Source organism: Amaranthus tricolor, chromosome 3 (genome assembly GCF_026212465.1).
Source record: "Amaranthus tricolor cultivar Red isolate AtriRed21 chromosome 3, ASM2621246v1, whole genome shotgun sequence".
Lineage (NCBI taxonomy): Eukaryota > Viridiplantae > Streptophyta > Magnoliopsida > Caryophyllales > Amaranthaceae > Amaranthus > Amaranthus tricolor.
In genome coordinates, this window is record NC_080049.1 from 35,483,749 (window position 1) to 35,501,742 (window position 17,994).

At 33.6% G+C, this 17,994-nt stretch overlaps 1 protein-coding gene across 3 annotated transcripts; it reads left to right on the forward strand.

Moving 5' to 3' along the window:
• The first annotated feature begins 9,000 nt into the window (after window positions 1-9,000).
• On the forward strand, window positions 9,001-16,303 carry LOC130808869 (4-diphosphocytidyl-2-C-methyl-D-erythritol kinase, chloroplastic). Of its 3 annotated transcripts, none has more exons than XM_057674403.1 (12): window positions 9,001-9,436; window positions 9,522-9,617; window positions 9,752-9,820; window positions 10,070-10,174; window positions 10,257-10,313; window positions 10,404-10,604; window positions 13,190-13,282; window positions 13,364-13,463; window positions 13,846-13,945; window positions 14,073-14,158; window positions 14,245-14,364; window positions 15,563-16,303. In XM_057674403.1, the coding sequence occupies exons 1-11, from the start codon at window positions 9,254-9,256 to the stop codon at window positions 14,355-14,357; spliced, it is 1,203 nt and encodes a 400-aa protein (XP_057530386.1). In that variant the 5' UTR covers window positions 9,001-9,253; the 3' UTR covers window positions 14,358-14,364; window positions 15,563-16,303. The 3 variants fall into 3 exon arrangements, with proteins under 3 accessions (XP_057530386.1, XP_057530387.1, XP_057530385.1); XM_057674404.1 differs by having other exon boundaries at window positions 15,594-16,295; XM_057674402.1 differs by lacking the exon at window positions 15,563-16,303 and adding an exon at window positions 14,597-14,809.
• Window positions 16,304-17,994: the final 1,691 nt, after the last annotated feature.

Genomic DNA, 17,994 nt, shown 5'->3' on the forward strand with positions numbered 1-17,994 from the left:
GATTTAAGGTATTTACATTGTTGTTGGTAATTTTCACTTAAAAAAGATGTGCCTTTTAAATGTTTTAGACATTTTCTCTTCGACTTCCTCCCTTCTCTTCTTTTATCTGTAAATAAAATTTAAAAAACCTTTAACATTATTGATCGAATTTTTGCTAAAAAGAGATGACACCTTAAGTGTTAGGGGCATGTAATGACAGTAATTTGAGACTAAACTAACGTTACGAGGCTGCAAAACGGGGCCAGCTTTAAAAATCCGGTCACCGTTGTGCATTTATACTTTCTCGTCATTCTCATAAATGATTCGCAATGACTACGGGATTATGACTAATTCACTTACTTCTATCCCTTTAAAATACACATGAGATGGCAGCATTATCGAAATTGATTGATCTATTAAATTATTAATGTCTAAACTAATACAAGATACTGTACTTTGTAACGTTTTCTATAATCAGTCCAAGGTTACTGATCTTGTATCTCGTGACTAATGTGAATGTGATCTCCCCTTCTACATGTACCATCAATAAAAAAAATAACTAGCAGTAGCTTTCAGATACTGTGCATGAACCAAACATTAAGAATAACGTACTTCTATTAATCAAAGTAGCTACGTAATACCAGTTGCAGTCATTGAAAATTGGAGAAAAAAAGGGGGCAAAACACGGAAACGGTTGATGGACAACTAAAATAATTCAAAAGTTCAGAAGCTTAAATTCATATAGCTATATGTGGGGCTCTGTCCATGAATTCCCTCATGTAGCTTGCATAACCAAAAATGAAAATGTTAATTACTTTTTAAGTTTTGGTTTTCTTTGTTTAAAAGAATAAATCAAAAAAATAAAAATTGTGTTGATGATATTAAAATAAAGTTAAAATGTCTAAATGGGATTAAGAGAAACCGGTGGAATTCATTTCCAATTAAGAAAAATGATGTAAAATAAATGAGATGAACAAAAAGAAAATAAGGCAAAATGGGTCGGGCAGAGGGAATAAAGGGTGGATAAAAGCTGAAATTTATCTAACTATATGTTGCTCCCTGCATATATTCTCTAGTGTTTCTTGTACCCCGAAAAATGAATTTCGGAAAAAAATAAGTTCAAACAAGGGTCGATAAGTACAAGAAATGAGAAAAATAAACTTACTCAGCTTCTACCTTCCTGTCAAGATAAGATCACTGCAGAAACATCAAAAACCAATAGCTCAAAGACACAGACATTTCACTTCTTCAAAAAGAAAAGATGTAACCTGCACAGCCAACACAAGAAACAGTAACTAGCTTAAAGGCTGATGCTTAGCTCAATGTAATCATAGACACCAAATAAGTATATTGCAAATTGCTCATCTCAATGCCTTATAGAAGTATATTGCAAATTCAGTCTTTTTATCGACCAATATGACTAAAAAGAAAATAAATGTTCTGGCCATCAATGAATTCAATCATCTATCTAGACACTAATATTATAAGAACGCAATTCAACTTTGAGTCAGAAAAGGATCTCAAAAACATAAGATTCTATGGACTTGTTTTATGTAGATTTTAAACTAAGCTGTGGTATGTCTGCTCAATTATAAATTCGACAATGACAATAAATTCACCCATTCAATTTGCTTGAAAGTTGTGCAAAGATTTGGCTATTCAATGGCGATAAGCAGAATTGACATAGTAAGAATCCATATGATTCTGTACTATTCTACACAATTCTGAGCATCCTATGGACAATTCTACTAGAAAACGATTATAAGCATGATTCCACTCTTATGGCTATATTTGGGTCATCAAATTGTAAATAAAGCTCAAATTTAGTTTTTTTTTTTTTTTTTTTTTTTTTTTGCAACTCTCATCCCTTTGATTTTGCAAACTCGCCTCTATATACAGAACCTTAGGATAATATAGGAGACCTACTCCAACCAACAGGAAATTACACAAGAGAACGATTCTTTGAAGGTAACTTGTCAGAAAAGAAGAAAACATTCTTACAAAGGTAAAACCTAAGGTGTACACAAACTCTGACCAATGCTGAAGCATCAATGAAAATTTCTAAATTTTTTTACTAACCTATGCAAGTTACGTTTTTTGGAAGAACCGGAACGTATGGTGAGTACAAATTGTCTCAAAAATCAGGTACACAAGGTTTGACAGGTAATCAGTATATTTCTTATGCCTAACTGAAATGAACCGAGATGCATGTTATTGTCGGTCATCACAAGCAGAAGGAGCCTGTTAATTTGCTAGGCCGCTAGCTAATACAATAATTTGTACGTTATATAACCTATTATGCGTGGGATGTTCATAAATACCGCTATGGTATTTGGATAGTCGCAGACCATGAGAATTGAAACCCTGTCAAACACTGAGAATACTATCACAGGATTCAGGAAACGGCTATCCACAGAATGAAACCCTCTCATATATTGCTAAACCAAGTTCTAAGAGAAGTGGCCTGTAATTTCCAAATGATAAGATCGGAATTTAGGACGGTATCCTCACCTACTGCCAGCTATGTCAATGTCAAATTAATCATTTCCCTTTATTAATTTATATGAAAAGAGCATATGGGTGTCTGTAAACCAAAAAAATGCAAGTGGATGAGCCTTCAGGTTAAGAGTCTTCATTACAAGTGCAGTAGTTAGGCTTATAAATGTTAGGCCTATTAAAACTATGGTTAAGATAAATGCTCTCATGCCAAGGACACAAGTGTTTTATCACTAGAATTTTCCATGGACATCCTGTTCACAAATCACAAGTAATCCTGGAAAACATGGATATTTGATTACAAGTCATCTAGCTATAGTCTGCCAATGGTACAAGTGTACGGCTGCCATCTCACTTTCTAAACGGCTTGGAATATGTCACATAATGAGCTTTTAATATGATCTGGTGGGGAAAAAAAGTCAGAGCCCAGAAAGGTTTGAGAAGTTATAATAATCACAGGACCTTCAGATTCCAAAATGTGTATGACAGTGGTTGAATGGGGCACGCAATAACGTATCAAATAATTAATAATGAACAAACTGATGTCTGTAGACAAGTTCCAAATTATTACATATTTGAGTTAGAGACTTCCAAGCCATACATTTCTTCGACATATCTCAACGGCCCCATTCAAAAATAATAATGGACATGGACCAAGTCAGAGAGAAAGATCTTTGACTTTCCATATAGCTGAACAAATTCATCCCAGTATATAAAGATCATTTTCTCAGTTTTCTCTCACACCTTAAGTCAATATCCAAGAACTTTGGAACGGGGGCTCTACATCTTTAAACATTATTCCTTGTATATTTATCACCTGCTAGAAACGAACTAGATGCGAAGGCTACACCTGATGCATCTATAAATCAATACACTAACTCGTGAAGTTCCGTCTAAGTGGCTAACATGCTATTTTTTCATTTTAACTTAAATTCGACATTTTAACTAACTAGTAAATTCATTTCGGTTGCTTGACCCTCAATTCAAAGTTCATAAAAACTTATGATTAAAACACCATCCAAGAGCCCCTAACAAGTCAGCTTAATATCCGCAATTTGCTTCACCAACTTAGAAAAAACGTGTGGGCTTTGGAGAAACCACTTATCGGAAACTCTCCTAAGTCCCACCTTAACCTTCAATCTATCCTCTCTTATCACCATATGGGGTTGCTGGGGATAACAGCTCCAAAGACCCTTCCTCCTTAACTATATGATCACTGTTTCAGACCTAAATATCTTAGTTGTGTGGCCTCAACTAGTCAACCCAATATACTAGGATATTCCTACATTTCTATCTAATGATTCATAAACACTCTCCTACTGTAGACAATTAGGTCTAGAAAAACCCTCTTCTCAAGGAACACAATGGGGATCAATCATTTTCTTCTTTATAAGGCTCTATTGGGACCTTAGTATTAAAAATTGTGAAGGACACCGAGGCACAAAGCGTCCTAAGAGCCAAGGTGAAGGGTGAAGGCGCGATTTTTTCTAGGCGAGGCGCACTATTTCAATAAAAGCTTATAAATTAGTTTTTAAACACAAATTATCCTTAATACAACACGGAATTCTAATTATAATAGCAACAAACTTGAAAACATTCATTATCATTGCATCAACCCTAGAAGCAATAGTTTCTCGAACTTCATATTCAACTGTATTTGAGTTTGACTTACTTCTAATTCAAAAAACAAGATTAAGTTAACTACCCAGCCCAACGAGGAGGCGCATCAAATGCACAAGACGCAAAACGCATCAGGTTTTGCCTAACCTAGCCAAGGCGTTCTCAGCCTAGTATTAGCTTGAGGCGCACAAAGTGTTTTAAAACTAAGGAGAAGACATGAAAGATTTTATTCCTTATATTTCTAATAAACAAAATATTTCCAAAGTTGAAAAGATTTAAGTGAAAATCATAAATCTTCCTCACCCCTTTATTACTTGAAAATGAAGCACTGAATACATTGTTGTAGTTAATGTATCACTTGATTTCCAGAATAATAAAAAGATATATGCAACTTGTATGGGTTAGAGTTTAGTCAAGTTACCAAGACAACAATATTGAGTTTTTTCTACATTTACCACAAACTTTACACTCATGATTATACATTAATATTCCTCTAAATCCTTCCATCTCCCTATTTGTTATCTAAAAAAAGGATTTTCAAATCCTCTAAATTCTTACCCTTCCTTTCTTTTGGTTTCTCTCCATCCAAGCAACGTGTAAAGGTGGAATAAGAACAAGCAAGAAAGACGATGTCATGGAAATTCTCATCTTACTAGCTAGAATTGGACTCACCTGTTCAGCTGAATCTTCATAAGAAAGGATAAACATAAGTAAAATCATCAAAAAAAAAAAAGTTATGTTTGATGGAGGAGATGTTCCTCGTAGGCTGAGATGCAATTTGAATTCTATCTCAGCTAATAATTTACCTCACCAATCTACATGATACCAAGCAGCTCAAAAGGTGAATTTTACTTCAATCAATAATGCTAAGACATTCACCACTATCTCAACCATGCAGCTTTGTATTCTTTGGTATTTGGTAAAAAACCAAACTCTAACATAGAACTTAGAAGTACATTTTTTGGAAGATTAACTCAAATTTTAAATTTCAATAGTATAAATGATATTGTCCTCATTAAAACAATATACAACCTCTAAGTAGGGATATCTTATATAGGTAGTCTAAAACCAAATCAACCTAAAGCACTGGAGAGATGGCTTTTAAACAACAAATGTTTCACTTCCCAATAATCCCAACACATAACTAAATATAAATTAGAATTACATGGAAGTGATGGAACATTTTAGGATGTCAAAAAAAAAGTTGTCACCTTCCCTCTAATCATAAACTTTACTAAAAAAAATCACGAAGAGAGTAGAGGAAGCAACATCACGTGGGTGTCAAAATGCACTTCTCAACCATATGCCTTATTATTGTAGAGTTGAGGTAATTTTTCTTTGACTTATAGCTTAAATACTATAGAGGAATAATCAAGTGAAATGTTGACAAGCACATAAGCATGGTGAGCTACTCCTCCTAAACCATATGGTTTTTAGAAGGAAATCATCAAGTTTGTGTGTAGTCATCTGTCAACTCTCCTCTCTTATGTGAGCTTGTACTCCCTAGACCACCGTCGCGGATTTGTAGACACGATCCATGACGGTTTGTCAAATACAGTATTTTTAAGACCTTATGGCATTGATCTATAGTGACTGAATACGAGTGTAATCTATCTTATATGCAAATTCAACAAAATCTGTATGCATAACAGATTTACAAGCCTGATGCCTATTCATAACTTATACGTCTGATTAGAAAATTAATAACACAATGTACACATGAATAGCAACTCACCAAAGTCAAATGGCTAACAGCTTTAACATTTTTAGGGCTCATATTTCTTGTTACTAATTTGCTAGTCAATATCTGATTTTGACTTTGATTTCAAAATTCATTTATAATGGATGTCACGAGTTAACATTCTATAACATGTAAAGAAAATTGCAAGTGCTTTTATTGGATCAATTATGCATAGAAAATTAATTGCATTGCGGTAATGGGATGTATTAGGTAAAGAAACAACTTCATGTTCATTCTAAGGTAAATGTTTGCAAGTGAATTTTCCAACATGATACTTAAATTGGTTTATAGGGGATAAGGTCACATAGTACAACAACAATAAAGGTATCAATGACTTGATCAATCGAATTCATCAAATATCATAAGTAGAAATTTAACTAGCAACAACTATTATTACTTAATGTTAGATGTGGTGACTCATAACTCAATCTAGGTGTTCTATGGGGTCTTAATGATGGGGAGTATGATGTTGCATGGTGCCAAGAGGAAGGTATAACTTCAGAATACTTCTAGAGAAGCTCCCTAAATAAGATGCAATACAAGATTAAGTGAAGAAACATGTTGTTGACATCAGCTGTAGCTCGCTCGACCATGTCAAGCGGGCGTTCTGTGCCAAACGCACGAATTCTATCATGTTTCTAGTTTAAAGTTAGCTCACATCAACTCATTTCCTATTGTATTGTAAACATATAAATAGTCATTTACATCATCAGGATCATTGAAAGTTGGAAACAGTTGAGGAAATCTATAATGGGAGTGCTACATCAAATTTAGGGTTTTTAGAGAGAGAAAATTAGGATTTTCCTAATTTTGTCTTGGAATATCCATTGTAATCAAGAAACTCTACATTATTAATATTGTCATAAATTGTTTTAGCTGAGGTTTTATAGTATAGTACCACATTGGTATTATGATTTTCCTCACCTTCCAACTTGGTATGGTTTCTTCTTTTTAGCATTACATTTGGCAATTCTATTGCCCTAACAACATATAATAACAAAATCCTATTCTACATAACAAAAAACCCTGATTTCTGGAGTATTAATTCAAATCAATAAGTGCATTATAAACCGAAAATCACAGTAAACAAGAACATAACGCGCGAATCAACAGTAATAAGCCAATATGCTTGGTTCATAAGGCAGATTGACAAATTGATTAGATTAGGGTTTAAAACGTTACCAATCAAGTATTCTGCACCATCTCCTGCGTCTCGTAGTCGAATATTGGGTGACGTTTCATCGCTCTTAGGTTAAAACCTTGAGACGGAACGGGACGGGAGGGGACGGAGCGGAACGGGAAAATGTTGGTATGGCCTTTGTATTCATTATGGGGTTAGGGCGAGTATTATGGAGTCTGGTTACCAACAAAGCTCAAATTAAAATGGTTAATACAACATAAAAAAAAAACATAATGCTCAAGTGAATTATCCTTTCAAAAAAAATAATCAAGTGAATTGTTATTAATTAATTTATTTATTAAAATGTGCAATCATATTGTATAACAAATAATTGAAGATATTAATGATTAAAATTATAAGGTATAAAATGTAACTATATGATTTATTATTGAATTTTTTTAATAGGTATAAATAGTGTTATAGATTTTGAGATATAGTTAAAATTTTATGTACTCGTATAGTGAGCTATGAATATCTTAAATTATTATCTGAGTGTAAAATTTTATTAATTATTACAACTTGATGGAAATTTGATTCAGAGACCTGAAAATAAAGCAATAAAATAAAATACCGTTGTCGAATGAAGTACCTGCATAAGATTCGTATTTATTTTCTTATTAGGGTGAGTTTCAATGTCGCATTAAACATATCTTACTACCAACCTAATTAGAGAAGGTTAAGTGTCTAGTTGAGCACATCATCCATACTTGACTAGCTAGATTGTAGTTTAGTTCAAATCCAATCCTAATTTCATTGAGAGTGTTCCAATTTTCATATTTTTAGGTTTGAAAGTATGCTAAAGTATGCTATGATCTATATTGAAATCTTATTAGTTATTAATTAATAATACTAACTATAAAAAAAAACATTAGCTATCTTTGAATAATGGTTAAGGGCGATTCTCAAATACGTTTTATAGTCTACTTGATATAACCCTTTTTGAACCAAATTAAAATAAATTTTAGATAAACAAACTAGTTCATGTTAATTTGTAAAGTAACTTTTTAAACAACTAAAATAACAATTTTGACATTTAAAACAATATATTATTAAATATTAAAAAATAAAGTGATAAGTGTTTGTACATAAGATAGGTCACTTATTTTATATGTTTTATTGGTAAAAACAAACTCAAATATAATAGCCCATTAGGATTAGAGAATACATCCCTCATATTCTCTATATATACCGCTTTGGGGTCATTTGTAAGTAATGACTTTTGACCATATTGGCCAAAGTCAAACACACACTCTCTCTAAATTAAACAAGTTATTGTACTATGGTATTAACTTAGGCGTACCTCTCGGAGCCATACGAGGTGATCGTGTTCCTTGTAGGATTGCAGAGATGACAAGCCTATCACCATGAAGGAGCCCACCGGAGACCCCTCATCGACCTACTAGGGAGAGCTTTACGAAGACTTTAGAGGCATAGATTGGTCAGCAATTTCACGTTTCACCCACAATCTCACTACTCATATGACCTTCCACCAAGGTACCCCTCATCATATTATGTTATTGATAGTTTTTCAATCTATAATTAAGAACCCTCGATTTTGGATAAAAATAATAAATGAAAAGTTAATATTTTAGTTAATTTAATTGACCTATTGACTTTCTCTCCATAAAATCGTGTTGAAGGAGAATTTATGTGAATTGGGCATTTGTGTAAATTTGGCAAATTTTAATTGAACATGCATAATGCATTTTCTTTTAAGCGGTGTCAGCATGTGAGAATATGACTTTTTAAAACTTTATATAAGACTTTTAAGATGAGATTTTGAACATAAAAAGTCACATTCCTTGTTTGTTATGTTGGATGTTTATTTGAAAAAGCTAAAAGAAAATTTCATCCTCAAATACCACCTTCCTCCAAGATATTTATCATGGAGATTATTTTATTTTTAGTCCTATTTTCTATTTTTATTTCCTTCAAATAAACAAAGACTTAACTTTATTTTACCAAACACCCCTTAAAGGATTGGATGAAGTTATCCGCCCATGTGTGGCACCATCACATGGCGGTTAATGCCCAACCCTTTTATCCCCTTCTCAGTTCCCACCAACCTAACTCAATAGTCAATCAATACTACCATTCTATAATTCTGACATGCTTTTTTCTTCTTTTATCAATCAGAAACATTTACTTGTCTCATAAACCCAAAATTTACAAACAGTTCTTCAAGTTCTTCACCAAATTAGCATGAACAATTGAGACCCTTAATCACAGTGAACAAAATGGCTTCCACCCATCTTCTTCATGGTTCAATTCTCAGCATTTCTTTCAATCCTACCAAAAGAAGTGATTTTCCTACATTTGGAATTTATGGGTTTAACAAAAAATTCAATCTTGGAAAGAACCCATCTTTCAAAACAATGTCTTGTCTTAACCAATCATCTGGTGGGAGAAGACAAATAGAAGTAATCTCATTTCATTTTTCTAATTTATGCAATAATTTTCATTCCATCTATGAATTTATTATTGTTTTTTCTTGGATGTTTTTAGATAGTATATGACCCAGAAGAAAGACTGAACAAATTAGCAGATAAAGTAGATAAGGAGGCTGGTCTTTCTAGGCTCACTCTTTTCTCACCTTGTAAGGTGTGAACTTTTTTGTGTCTTGCTTATTGTTATTGGTAAATTCTTTGGATTTTGATTTTTTTTACTTCGAATTGTTTTGCATTGTGGGTTTTCATTAATTTATATGCTATTGTGATGTAATGTATAAATTTCAGGTGAATGTTTTTTTGAGAGTTACTGGAAAAAGGGAGGATGGATATCATGATTTAGCATCTTTGTTTCATGTAAGTTCATAATTCATCTATTCATGGTTTTTGTCATTTTGGGAAAACATTTCTGTTTATACATAGTTTGATAATTTCATATTAATTTGAACATATTAAAGACAAATTGTTCATTAAGAAAATGATTTTGGCAGATGTAATTTTTTAAAAATTAAATAGAGCCTTTGTTTTGTTTTCTGATTTCAAGAAAAATGCTATTTTGCTTATTTGCTGATGGTGATGATATATCTTGATTTTTATGTGTATTAGGTGATAAGTTTGGGAGATAAGATTAAATTCTCTTTGTCACCTTCAAAGTCTAAAGATAGCCTATCAACAAATGTGCCAGGAGTTCCTCTTGATGATAGGAATCTGGTAAATGCTGAAGTATATTGTATCATGTAACTTTTGCTGCTTGATTATGGTCTAATTTGTGGGCAATTGAACTTTCATTCAGATAATCAAAGCCCTAAAGCTGTATCGGAAGAAGACCGGTAGCGACAAGTACTTTTGGGTATTCTAAATGCTTTTCTTTTTTGTGAAGAACTGGTATGTTTACTTCAGCACAGGCATTAACATTTTAAATTTGAATGTCGTCGAACAGATTCATCTAGATAAGAAGGTTCCTACAGGAGCCGGGCTTGGAGGAGGAAGTAGCAATGCTGCCACTGCACTTTGGGCAGCGAATCAATTTAGTGGTGGTATTGCAACAGAGAAGGAGCTTCAAGAATGGTCGGGGGAAATAGGTTCCGATATTCCTTTCTTCTTTTCACGTGGAGCAGCATTTTGTACTGGGAGGGGTGAGGTATGTAAGGATATGGATACAGATCTCTTCCTTTGAAGTTTTACTTCTGCTTACCAATTGTTTGTTATTGCCTTATTGGTTCTTTTTTTCAAAGGGTACAAGGAAAAAGTCCATTTACTGGGTAATTTTGTATATGATGACTTATAATCAAAGAATGCATTGTGTACAAAGGAAAATGAATACTGGATTTTTGCAGTTCGAAATCAATGAATGTATTGCCCAAAATCCATTTATAAAGAATGCGAGCAAGAGACAAACATGATCCAACTAAAATACCCAACATACTGTATTAATTCCATCTGAAGAAAAACAACATCAGCATCAGACCCATAGTTGCATCCTTCTTTTTCTGCTCTAAGCTAGTCTATTACACTAGGATATCAATTACCTTAAGTTGACAACATCAAGCTATATATCTTCTGAGAATGATATGCTCAAGAACAATTCTGTTGCGTTTGTGTTGCTCGAAAAATCTTTGGTTCTTTTTGATGTTTATGGCGTGCATCACCTTTGTGATGGTGACTTTAACCAATAAAGTTAAGTGGTGCCTGCCCTTGTATAGTTGGACTATACATCTGCATATTCCCTTGCCAAATAGCTGTTTGTTGAATTCAGTGAACTTAAATGTCTAGATTTTAGACTGTACCTTAGTTGAAAACAGACAAAACTGATACTGTTTATTAGTTTGACTCCTTAAACTCCGCATAAAGTTTTATTTTGGGTCTACATTCAATCCCGCTGAATCATTCCCTTCAGTGTCAACTATAAAAGAAAATAAAATTCGAGTTCAGAAAATTCTCATCCATAAACCAGCATTCCCAAGGAGCTTTACTCTAACTTCCTCTTATTTGCATGAATGTACAGACCTATAAAAAGCTTTGATGGAAAACTTTATACCTTTGACAATAGTACAACTTCCCCCAGCTAGTATTCATGTTTACTTTATGCTTTCCTGCACTTTCCAACGGAGTCTAAGATGCTTGCCATGAAATAATCATACTAATGAGAATATGAAGAAGAAAATTGTCTTCTGAAGTTCTGCCTTGGGTACCTGAGACTTTGGAAGTTCTCTTGTCATCTTGGAATCTCAGTTATAGTTTTTTGATTGGAAAATCAACTTATACTTTGCCAAAGCTAGCGAAGTATATGCCATTTTGGGCCACCTGGGGCGACTTGCTAATTCATGTAGAACATTGTGCCAAATTTAATTGTGCCTAAGTGGCTAAGAAGATGCAATAGGAATTCGGATTTCAGGAAGGCTTTAGTTCATGGGAATTTAATGTGATTTTCCATGTCTATTGGAGGTTGGAACGTCGAAAATTTGTTATCAGGAACAAAGAAATAGCTACCAAGTTGTTTTGAGCCCCTTAAGCCATTTAATGGGTAAAAAATGATGAGTTAGATGGGTGGATGATTACTATCTTTATAAAAGGAATGGTTACTTTGTGCTACCTACAGGTTTCTTTTAGATTTGTAGGAGAACTTTTGAGTGTAGATAGTATTTGTTAGGATGTAGGGAATGGGGTGATGTCACTAAATGGAATCTTTGTCTATAGTTATGTTGCATAAGAGATTAGCTACCTTTGATAGATTGCCCTTGTGGCCATTTCTATGCAATGCTACGTATGGGTTTGTAGTGTGGCCTATGAAACTATTTGGATGCGTAATTAGGAAGAGATCATTGGATTGTTGCATTATGAGATAATAAGAGGAATGCTTCTTGTTTTTAATGGTGAGGTACAAGCTGTTATCATATGTAATATGATGATTAGTGTCCATGCTATAACTTGAACTAAATATTCTTTTTGGAGGTGTATGAAGTGTTTATCAAATATGGTTACAGAGGGATGCTTCTTTTATTAGGGTCTTAAGCTTAAAATTGTTAATGCAGAATCTGTCTTTTTACCACACTAAGACATCTATTTGAAATGGTGCTTTGGTATGTTTAATTTATGATTGTGAGGACTTGTGCTATAAATAAGCTTTATATAAATGCTGTAAAATATAAAGTTGATAGTCCATAGGTAGAGATTTTCTTACACTTGTGTGCGGATACGGCAGGTAATCAGAGACTATTAGGAGATAAGATATTATGATATCTCTTTTGAATTGTGGTAAGAGATAACTCTTAGGAGGTGCTTGGTATGAGAAGTGGAAATGAAGTGGAAAGGGAAAGTTTAAAGAGGAGTACTGGTATTGTAGGGATTATTATTTTTAATTTTTATTCGTTTAAAGAGGGGACAAGGATATGGGAATGGTAAGAGAAAGGATGTGAAGGATGAGTTTGCTTAGTAATTTATTACCTCCCATGTCATTGATGTAACAAAGTAACCTAATCCCTTACGGAAAAGTATTCCAAACAGTACTCACACAATCAAAACGAACATTACGAAATGAATTTGCTTATTTGATTCCATTTCTATTGTTGGGTTATTCTCGTACCTTCTAAATACAACTATTTTTGCTTTTAATTGTTTTTGCTAGGACCGTGTTTATTCGCACTTTCTAAATTTAGCTTTGGTACATGTTCAAATATTGTACTTGTTCCATATTCTTCTACTGCTAAATTGGTTTCTATTATTTAGGTGGTTAAAGATATTCCACCACCCATACCTATGGACACTCCTATGGTTCTGATAAAGCCCCCTGAAGCATGTTCTACTGCCCAAGTTTACAAGGTATGCCGTAAATAGTATAGATATGCTAAAATTTTGGCTTTAATAGCTGCTCTTTGTAAGTATGTTTCATCATTTCTGCAGCGCCTTCGTTTGGATCAAACTAGCAAGCTTGATCCGCTATCTTTGCTAGAGAAAATGTCAAGTGAAGGGATTTCTCAAGATGCCTGTATCAATGATTTGGGTAGGTATTAGGTAATGACGTAATAAGTAGAATCACTGACCAATCTTTCTTAGCTTTTTTATTCAATTCATACGGGTCATAGTCACTGGTTAATGTGAAATCTTGTATTCTCCTACAACTCACATGAAGAAGACAACATGTTGTTGCGATAAAGAACCCCTTTTCTTTACTGCTAACTTTTATGTTGTTTTTCGTTTCAGAATTTGGGATATGATTAAAACTTTTTAACACTTTATTGAGTTCATGTTACAGAATATAAGTATATAATGCTTTAGTGAGTATAGGCATCCTTATTGTAAATGGATAAAGCTTTGTATTATTGTTATTTGCTGTGGAGCTGATGCACTGCGTAAATGGCGATAATTTGTATTATGTCTTTCAGAGTCTCCTGCATTTGAAGTTCTACCAAGTTTACGAAGATTGAAACAACGTATTATTGCCGCAAGCCGTGGGCAATATGATGCCGTTTTTATGTCTGGAAGGTGCGGCTTTAGATTTTGCTTGTATTGCATTTAGAAACTTGGATTCGCGCAATGATGGAAAAATCTTCAAGAAATGCTTTTGCCTTAATGCTTCCTTAATTGTTGTGTTGTATTTTGTGTTATGCAGTGGAAGCACTATTGTTGGGATTGGCTCTCCAGATCCGCCACAATTTTTATATGATGATGAAGCATACAAGGATGTTTTCTTATCTGGTATATTTTATGCATCCAATAAATCATCGTTTCAATTTTAGGATTCCTTACTTTCTTCAAAACTGAAATATAGTTTGTTAATGCAGAGGCTACCTTCATCACTCGAGAAGAGAACCAATGGTATTTAGAGCCTACATCAAGTACTACTGGTTCTGTTGCTGAATTTTCTCGGCCACTCAGTGATGGAATCACACATTAAATTGATGGTACATTTTATTTACTCTTTTTGTTCCTGTTTTTCCGTCCCTTAGTATAGTCTCTCTCGTATAGATATTAAACTAGGAAATCTGTTTAAGCTAGCAGTGCCAGTCGACAGTCATCTTTTTCCCTGTTTCAATTACTTTTTTATTTTGTATTTTGTTATTTCATCCACTGAAGAATTATTGACAAAAAGCCTTATTTCTCCATCTGTCGCCATCTGCCGGCTTGCAAGTGTAGGAATAAAGGATTTTCAAGGTGATTATAGCAAAATTTTCTCTGTAACTTCTGAATGAAGGTAAGTACACTTATTAGTTCTGCAATCGAGCAAGCAGAGAAGACATAGTTTCATATTTTTGAAATTTAGCACCCTGTAATATTTTTAGTAAACCTTTGAACTTTATAAACCTGTAATATATTCAATTACAGTGGCCTATATATTACCTTCTAAAAGCAGAGAAGAGATAGTTTTGTCTTTGAAATTTGAAATGTTTTTCCCTACATGTTGCTTTGGAGATTTTCTCGAAGCACTAATGAAGCACGTACAAATATCATTCGGTTTATTATAAGAGAAATTGAACAAGTAGATAACTCCGAATGATTACAATGAACCTAAGCTACAAATTAGGTTGAAGAAGAAACCTGTCTCAAAAGGTAAAATTAGGGGGAAAAAAAAGGTGGGCGTTATGTGTTTATTATACATATTTTGCAGTAAAATTCTGGAATCACGCTAGTCATCCAATACTCGTGGACATCCATTTGCTTAATTTGAACTTCTGGTGCTCGTGGTCGATGAAATCATCAGCTTCAGCATCAACATCTTCTTCTTGCTTCTTCAGAGCGACATAATTATGTTTCCTATGCAAGAACATCTCAGCTTCAGCATCGTCACCTTCTCCACACGGGTTGTACTTTCTTCCCCTTTTATTACTTGGATCGTTACGATGATTGTGCTTCTTTGACACTGAGAATAGGTGCGCAAAATAAGCATCACTTTCATTTAAGGTGGTCATTTTGGCAGTGGAGGGCTTGTGTGCTTTTGTTAATAGTTTTTGTGGATGAAATTTTGAGTCGCGGTTATCTACTTATATAGTTTCGTAAAGACTACTTTACTGCGCCTACCAGAATGGAATTCAGCGTATTCTTCTTATCTCTTTGAAATGCTTGAAAGAATCTGATTCTTTTTTGTACTTTTTGAATGTAAAGCTGAGTTTTGATGCTGAAAGGATCATCACAGGTGTTGAATAGACGTTTCGATAAAATCGGTCAGTTATCGGAGGATCATTTAGCACAACCCTTTTGATTTGTGTATCATTTGAAAGAGGAAACTAAGGAAAAAATCTATATATTATCAGCTGTTATGGATGATGGGGAATTTCATACTGCTCATAGTATTTGGCCAAGTCTAATACTTCTCCATTGATGGCTAAATTATATTTTCAAGTCCATTATTTGATTTATGTAAATGTCTCTGGAAAATCAATATGATTATACAGATGATGTCAGTATGTCGTCTTTTATGTCCGTTGTTGGCTATTTTATTGAGACAGACTAAAATGAAAAATAGGGCAAATCAGTTGGTTCTCGTTTACAATGCTATTCTAACTAGAAGTGAATTTAAATTTAGTAGAGGTATAAGGTTTTTAAGTGTTCTGTTTTCTTTTCTTGTGGGTTTTTTTTCACAAATTTAATAGGATAGAAATATATAAATGGAATGAAAATATAAGTTAAATACGTAGTTATATGATTTATGGAGTCCCAAGAGACATCTAGTACTCTTTAATTGGAACTTACCAAATAATGGGCTATGAGTATGCACTTGTGCCATGGAGTATTAATGTATTATATACATTAGAATCTTTAAAGCTCTGCATTATCAAAATATTTAATTGCAAAGTATATACATAGATTATAGGCATATGTTTTGTTCTCTATCTTGACCGTTTTGGCCACAGACATTTTTAAGTATATTACCGTCATTGGAGATGCAAAATAGTTTTTCGGTTATTATAGATATTATAGATAGGGGTGTTCAAAACTGGATATCGGGTCGACCCGGTTTCGAAAAATCGGATACCCAGTTTTCCGGATACTTAAAATTCTGTTTCGGATCCGACCCGGTTTAAACCGGGTACACGGAATTCGGGTACCCGGTTTAAATCGGATCGGAAACCGGATATCCGTTTTTTTCTTATTTCTTATAACATTTTTAATAGATGAAAATTGCTTGTTATTGTAAGAAATACCATCGGTGCATTTATCAGTAAAAACTAAAGCACCAACAAGCCAATAATACAATAAACAAGAACCCATTGAAAAATCCCAAATGTATGAAACAAAATACTCAAATTAAAAGTATGAACTACTGAATCTAAACTCAATTGGAACTCAAAACAAATCTTTCTTCTAGCATGTTCAGTGTAAGTAACAGCATCACGAATCACATTCTCCAAGAAAATCTTCAAAATACCACGAGTTTCTTCGTAGATTAAACCACTGATTCCCTTTCCCAATCCCTTTTCTCCCTTTCCTCTTCCTGACATTTTCTAGATCTGAATTTCAGAAATTGGTTTTGAGTTTAATTTTTAGGGTTTTTGATTTTGGTTGGATTGGGATTTAGGGGAAAATGAGTTTATATAGGAAAAATGGTAATGAACTAAGAATGGTGATGAATTAAAACAAACTTACCCAATTAAAGAACTGAAGAACTGAAGAACTGAAGAAGAAGAAGAAGATGACGGCGTGAAGAACTGAAGATTGAAAAAGATGAAGATTGAAGAAGATGACGGCGTGAAGAAAAATGAAGAAGAAGAACTGAAGCAAGAATGAGTGAATGACGGGATAGGCGTGAAGAAGCAAGGGTTTTACTTTTTACTTTTTTAGAATAAATTTTTTTTTAAAAAAATTACAAATCGGATACCGGGTACCCGGTTTTCCAAAATTCGCGATCTGTATCCGACCCGAATACCCGATTTTAAAACCGGGTACCCGACCCGAATTATCGGAATTTGGTAAACCGGGTAATTTACCCGGTTTTAAAAATCGGATACCGGGTTTTCCGGATCGGGTTTTCCAAACCGGATATTTTTGAACACCCCTAATTATAGATATTATAAATTGAATAAGCGACTTAGAGAGTAACATTTGTAAAATTTTTCATATAATAGTCGTTTTTGGTAGAGTTGTCTAGTGTGATTCGATTTATTGAAATTGAGTATGACTCGGTATTAAAATGACCCATTAGATAAAACTCAAATCAAATTGGCAAGATATTTACGTAAACACAAGACTTATATATTATCTGAAACTTGTCTAAACATTGAAATGCACACCTCTAGTGTCAGTCCATGTGTATATTAAGTTTTCACCTCTTGTATTTATGTAAAGAACAAAGTGAAAATTTGAACCTCGAATTTGGTTTTGTTTTAGTGTTTTGAATTTGAATTGATATTTGTCTTATTTAGTTTTATATTATATATCGGGTCATATTGAGTTTTATTTGACTCAGATTGCTAATGTAGTACCATATGACACTTGAGTTGTTGATGTAGAATACTATGCGTATATCACTCGAATAAGTCGTTATGGCAAACACCATCTGAAATTTCTTACAAACAAAAATCGCACACAATAACCTA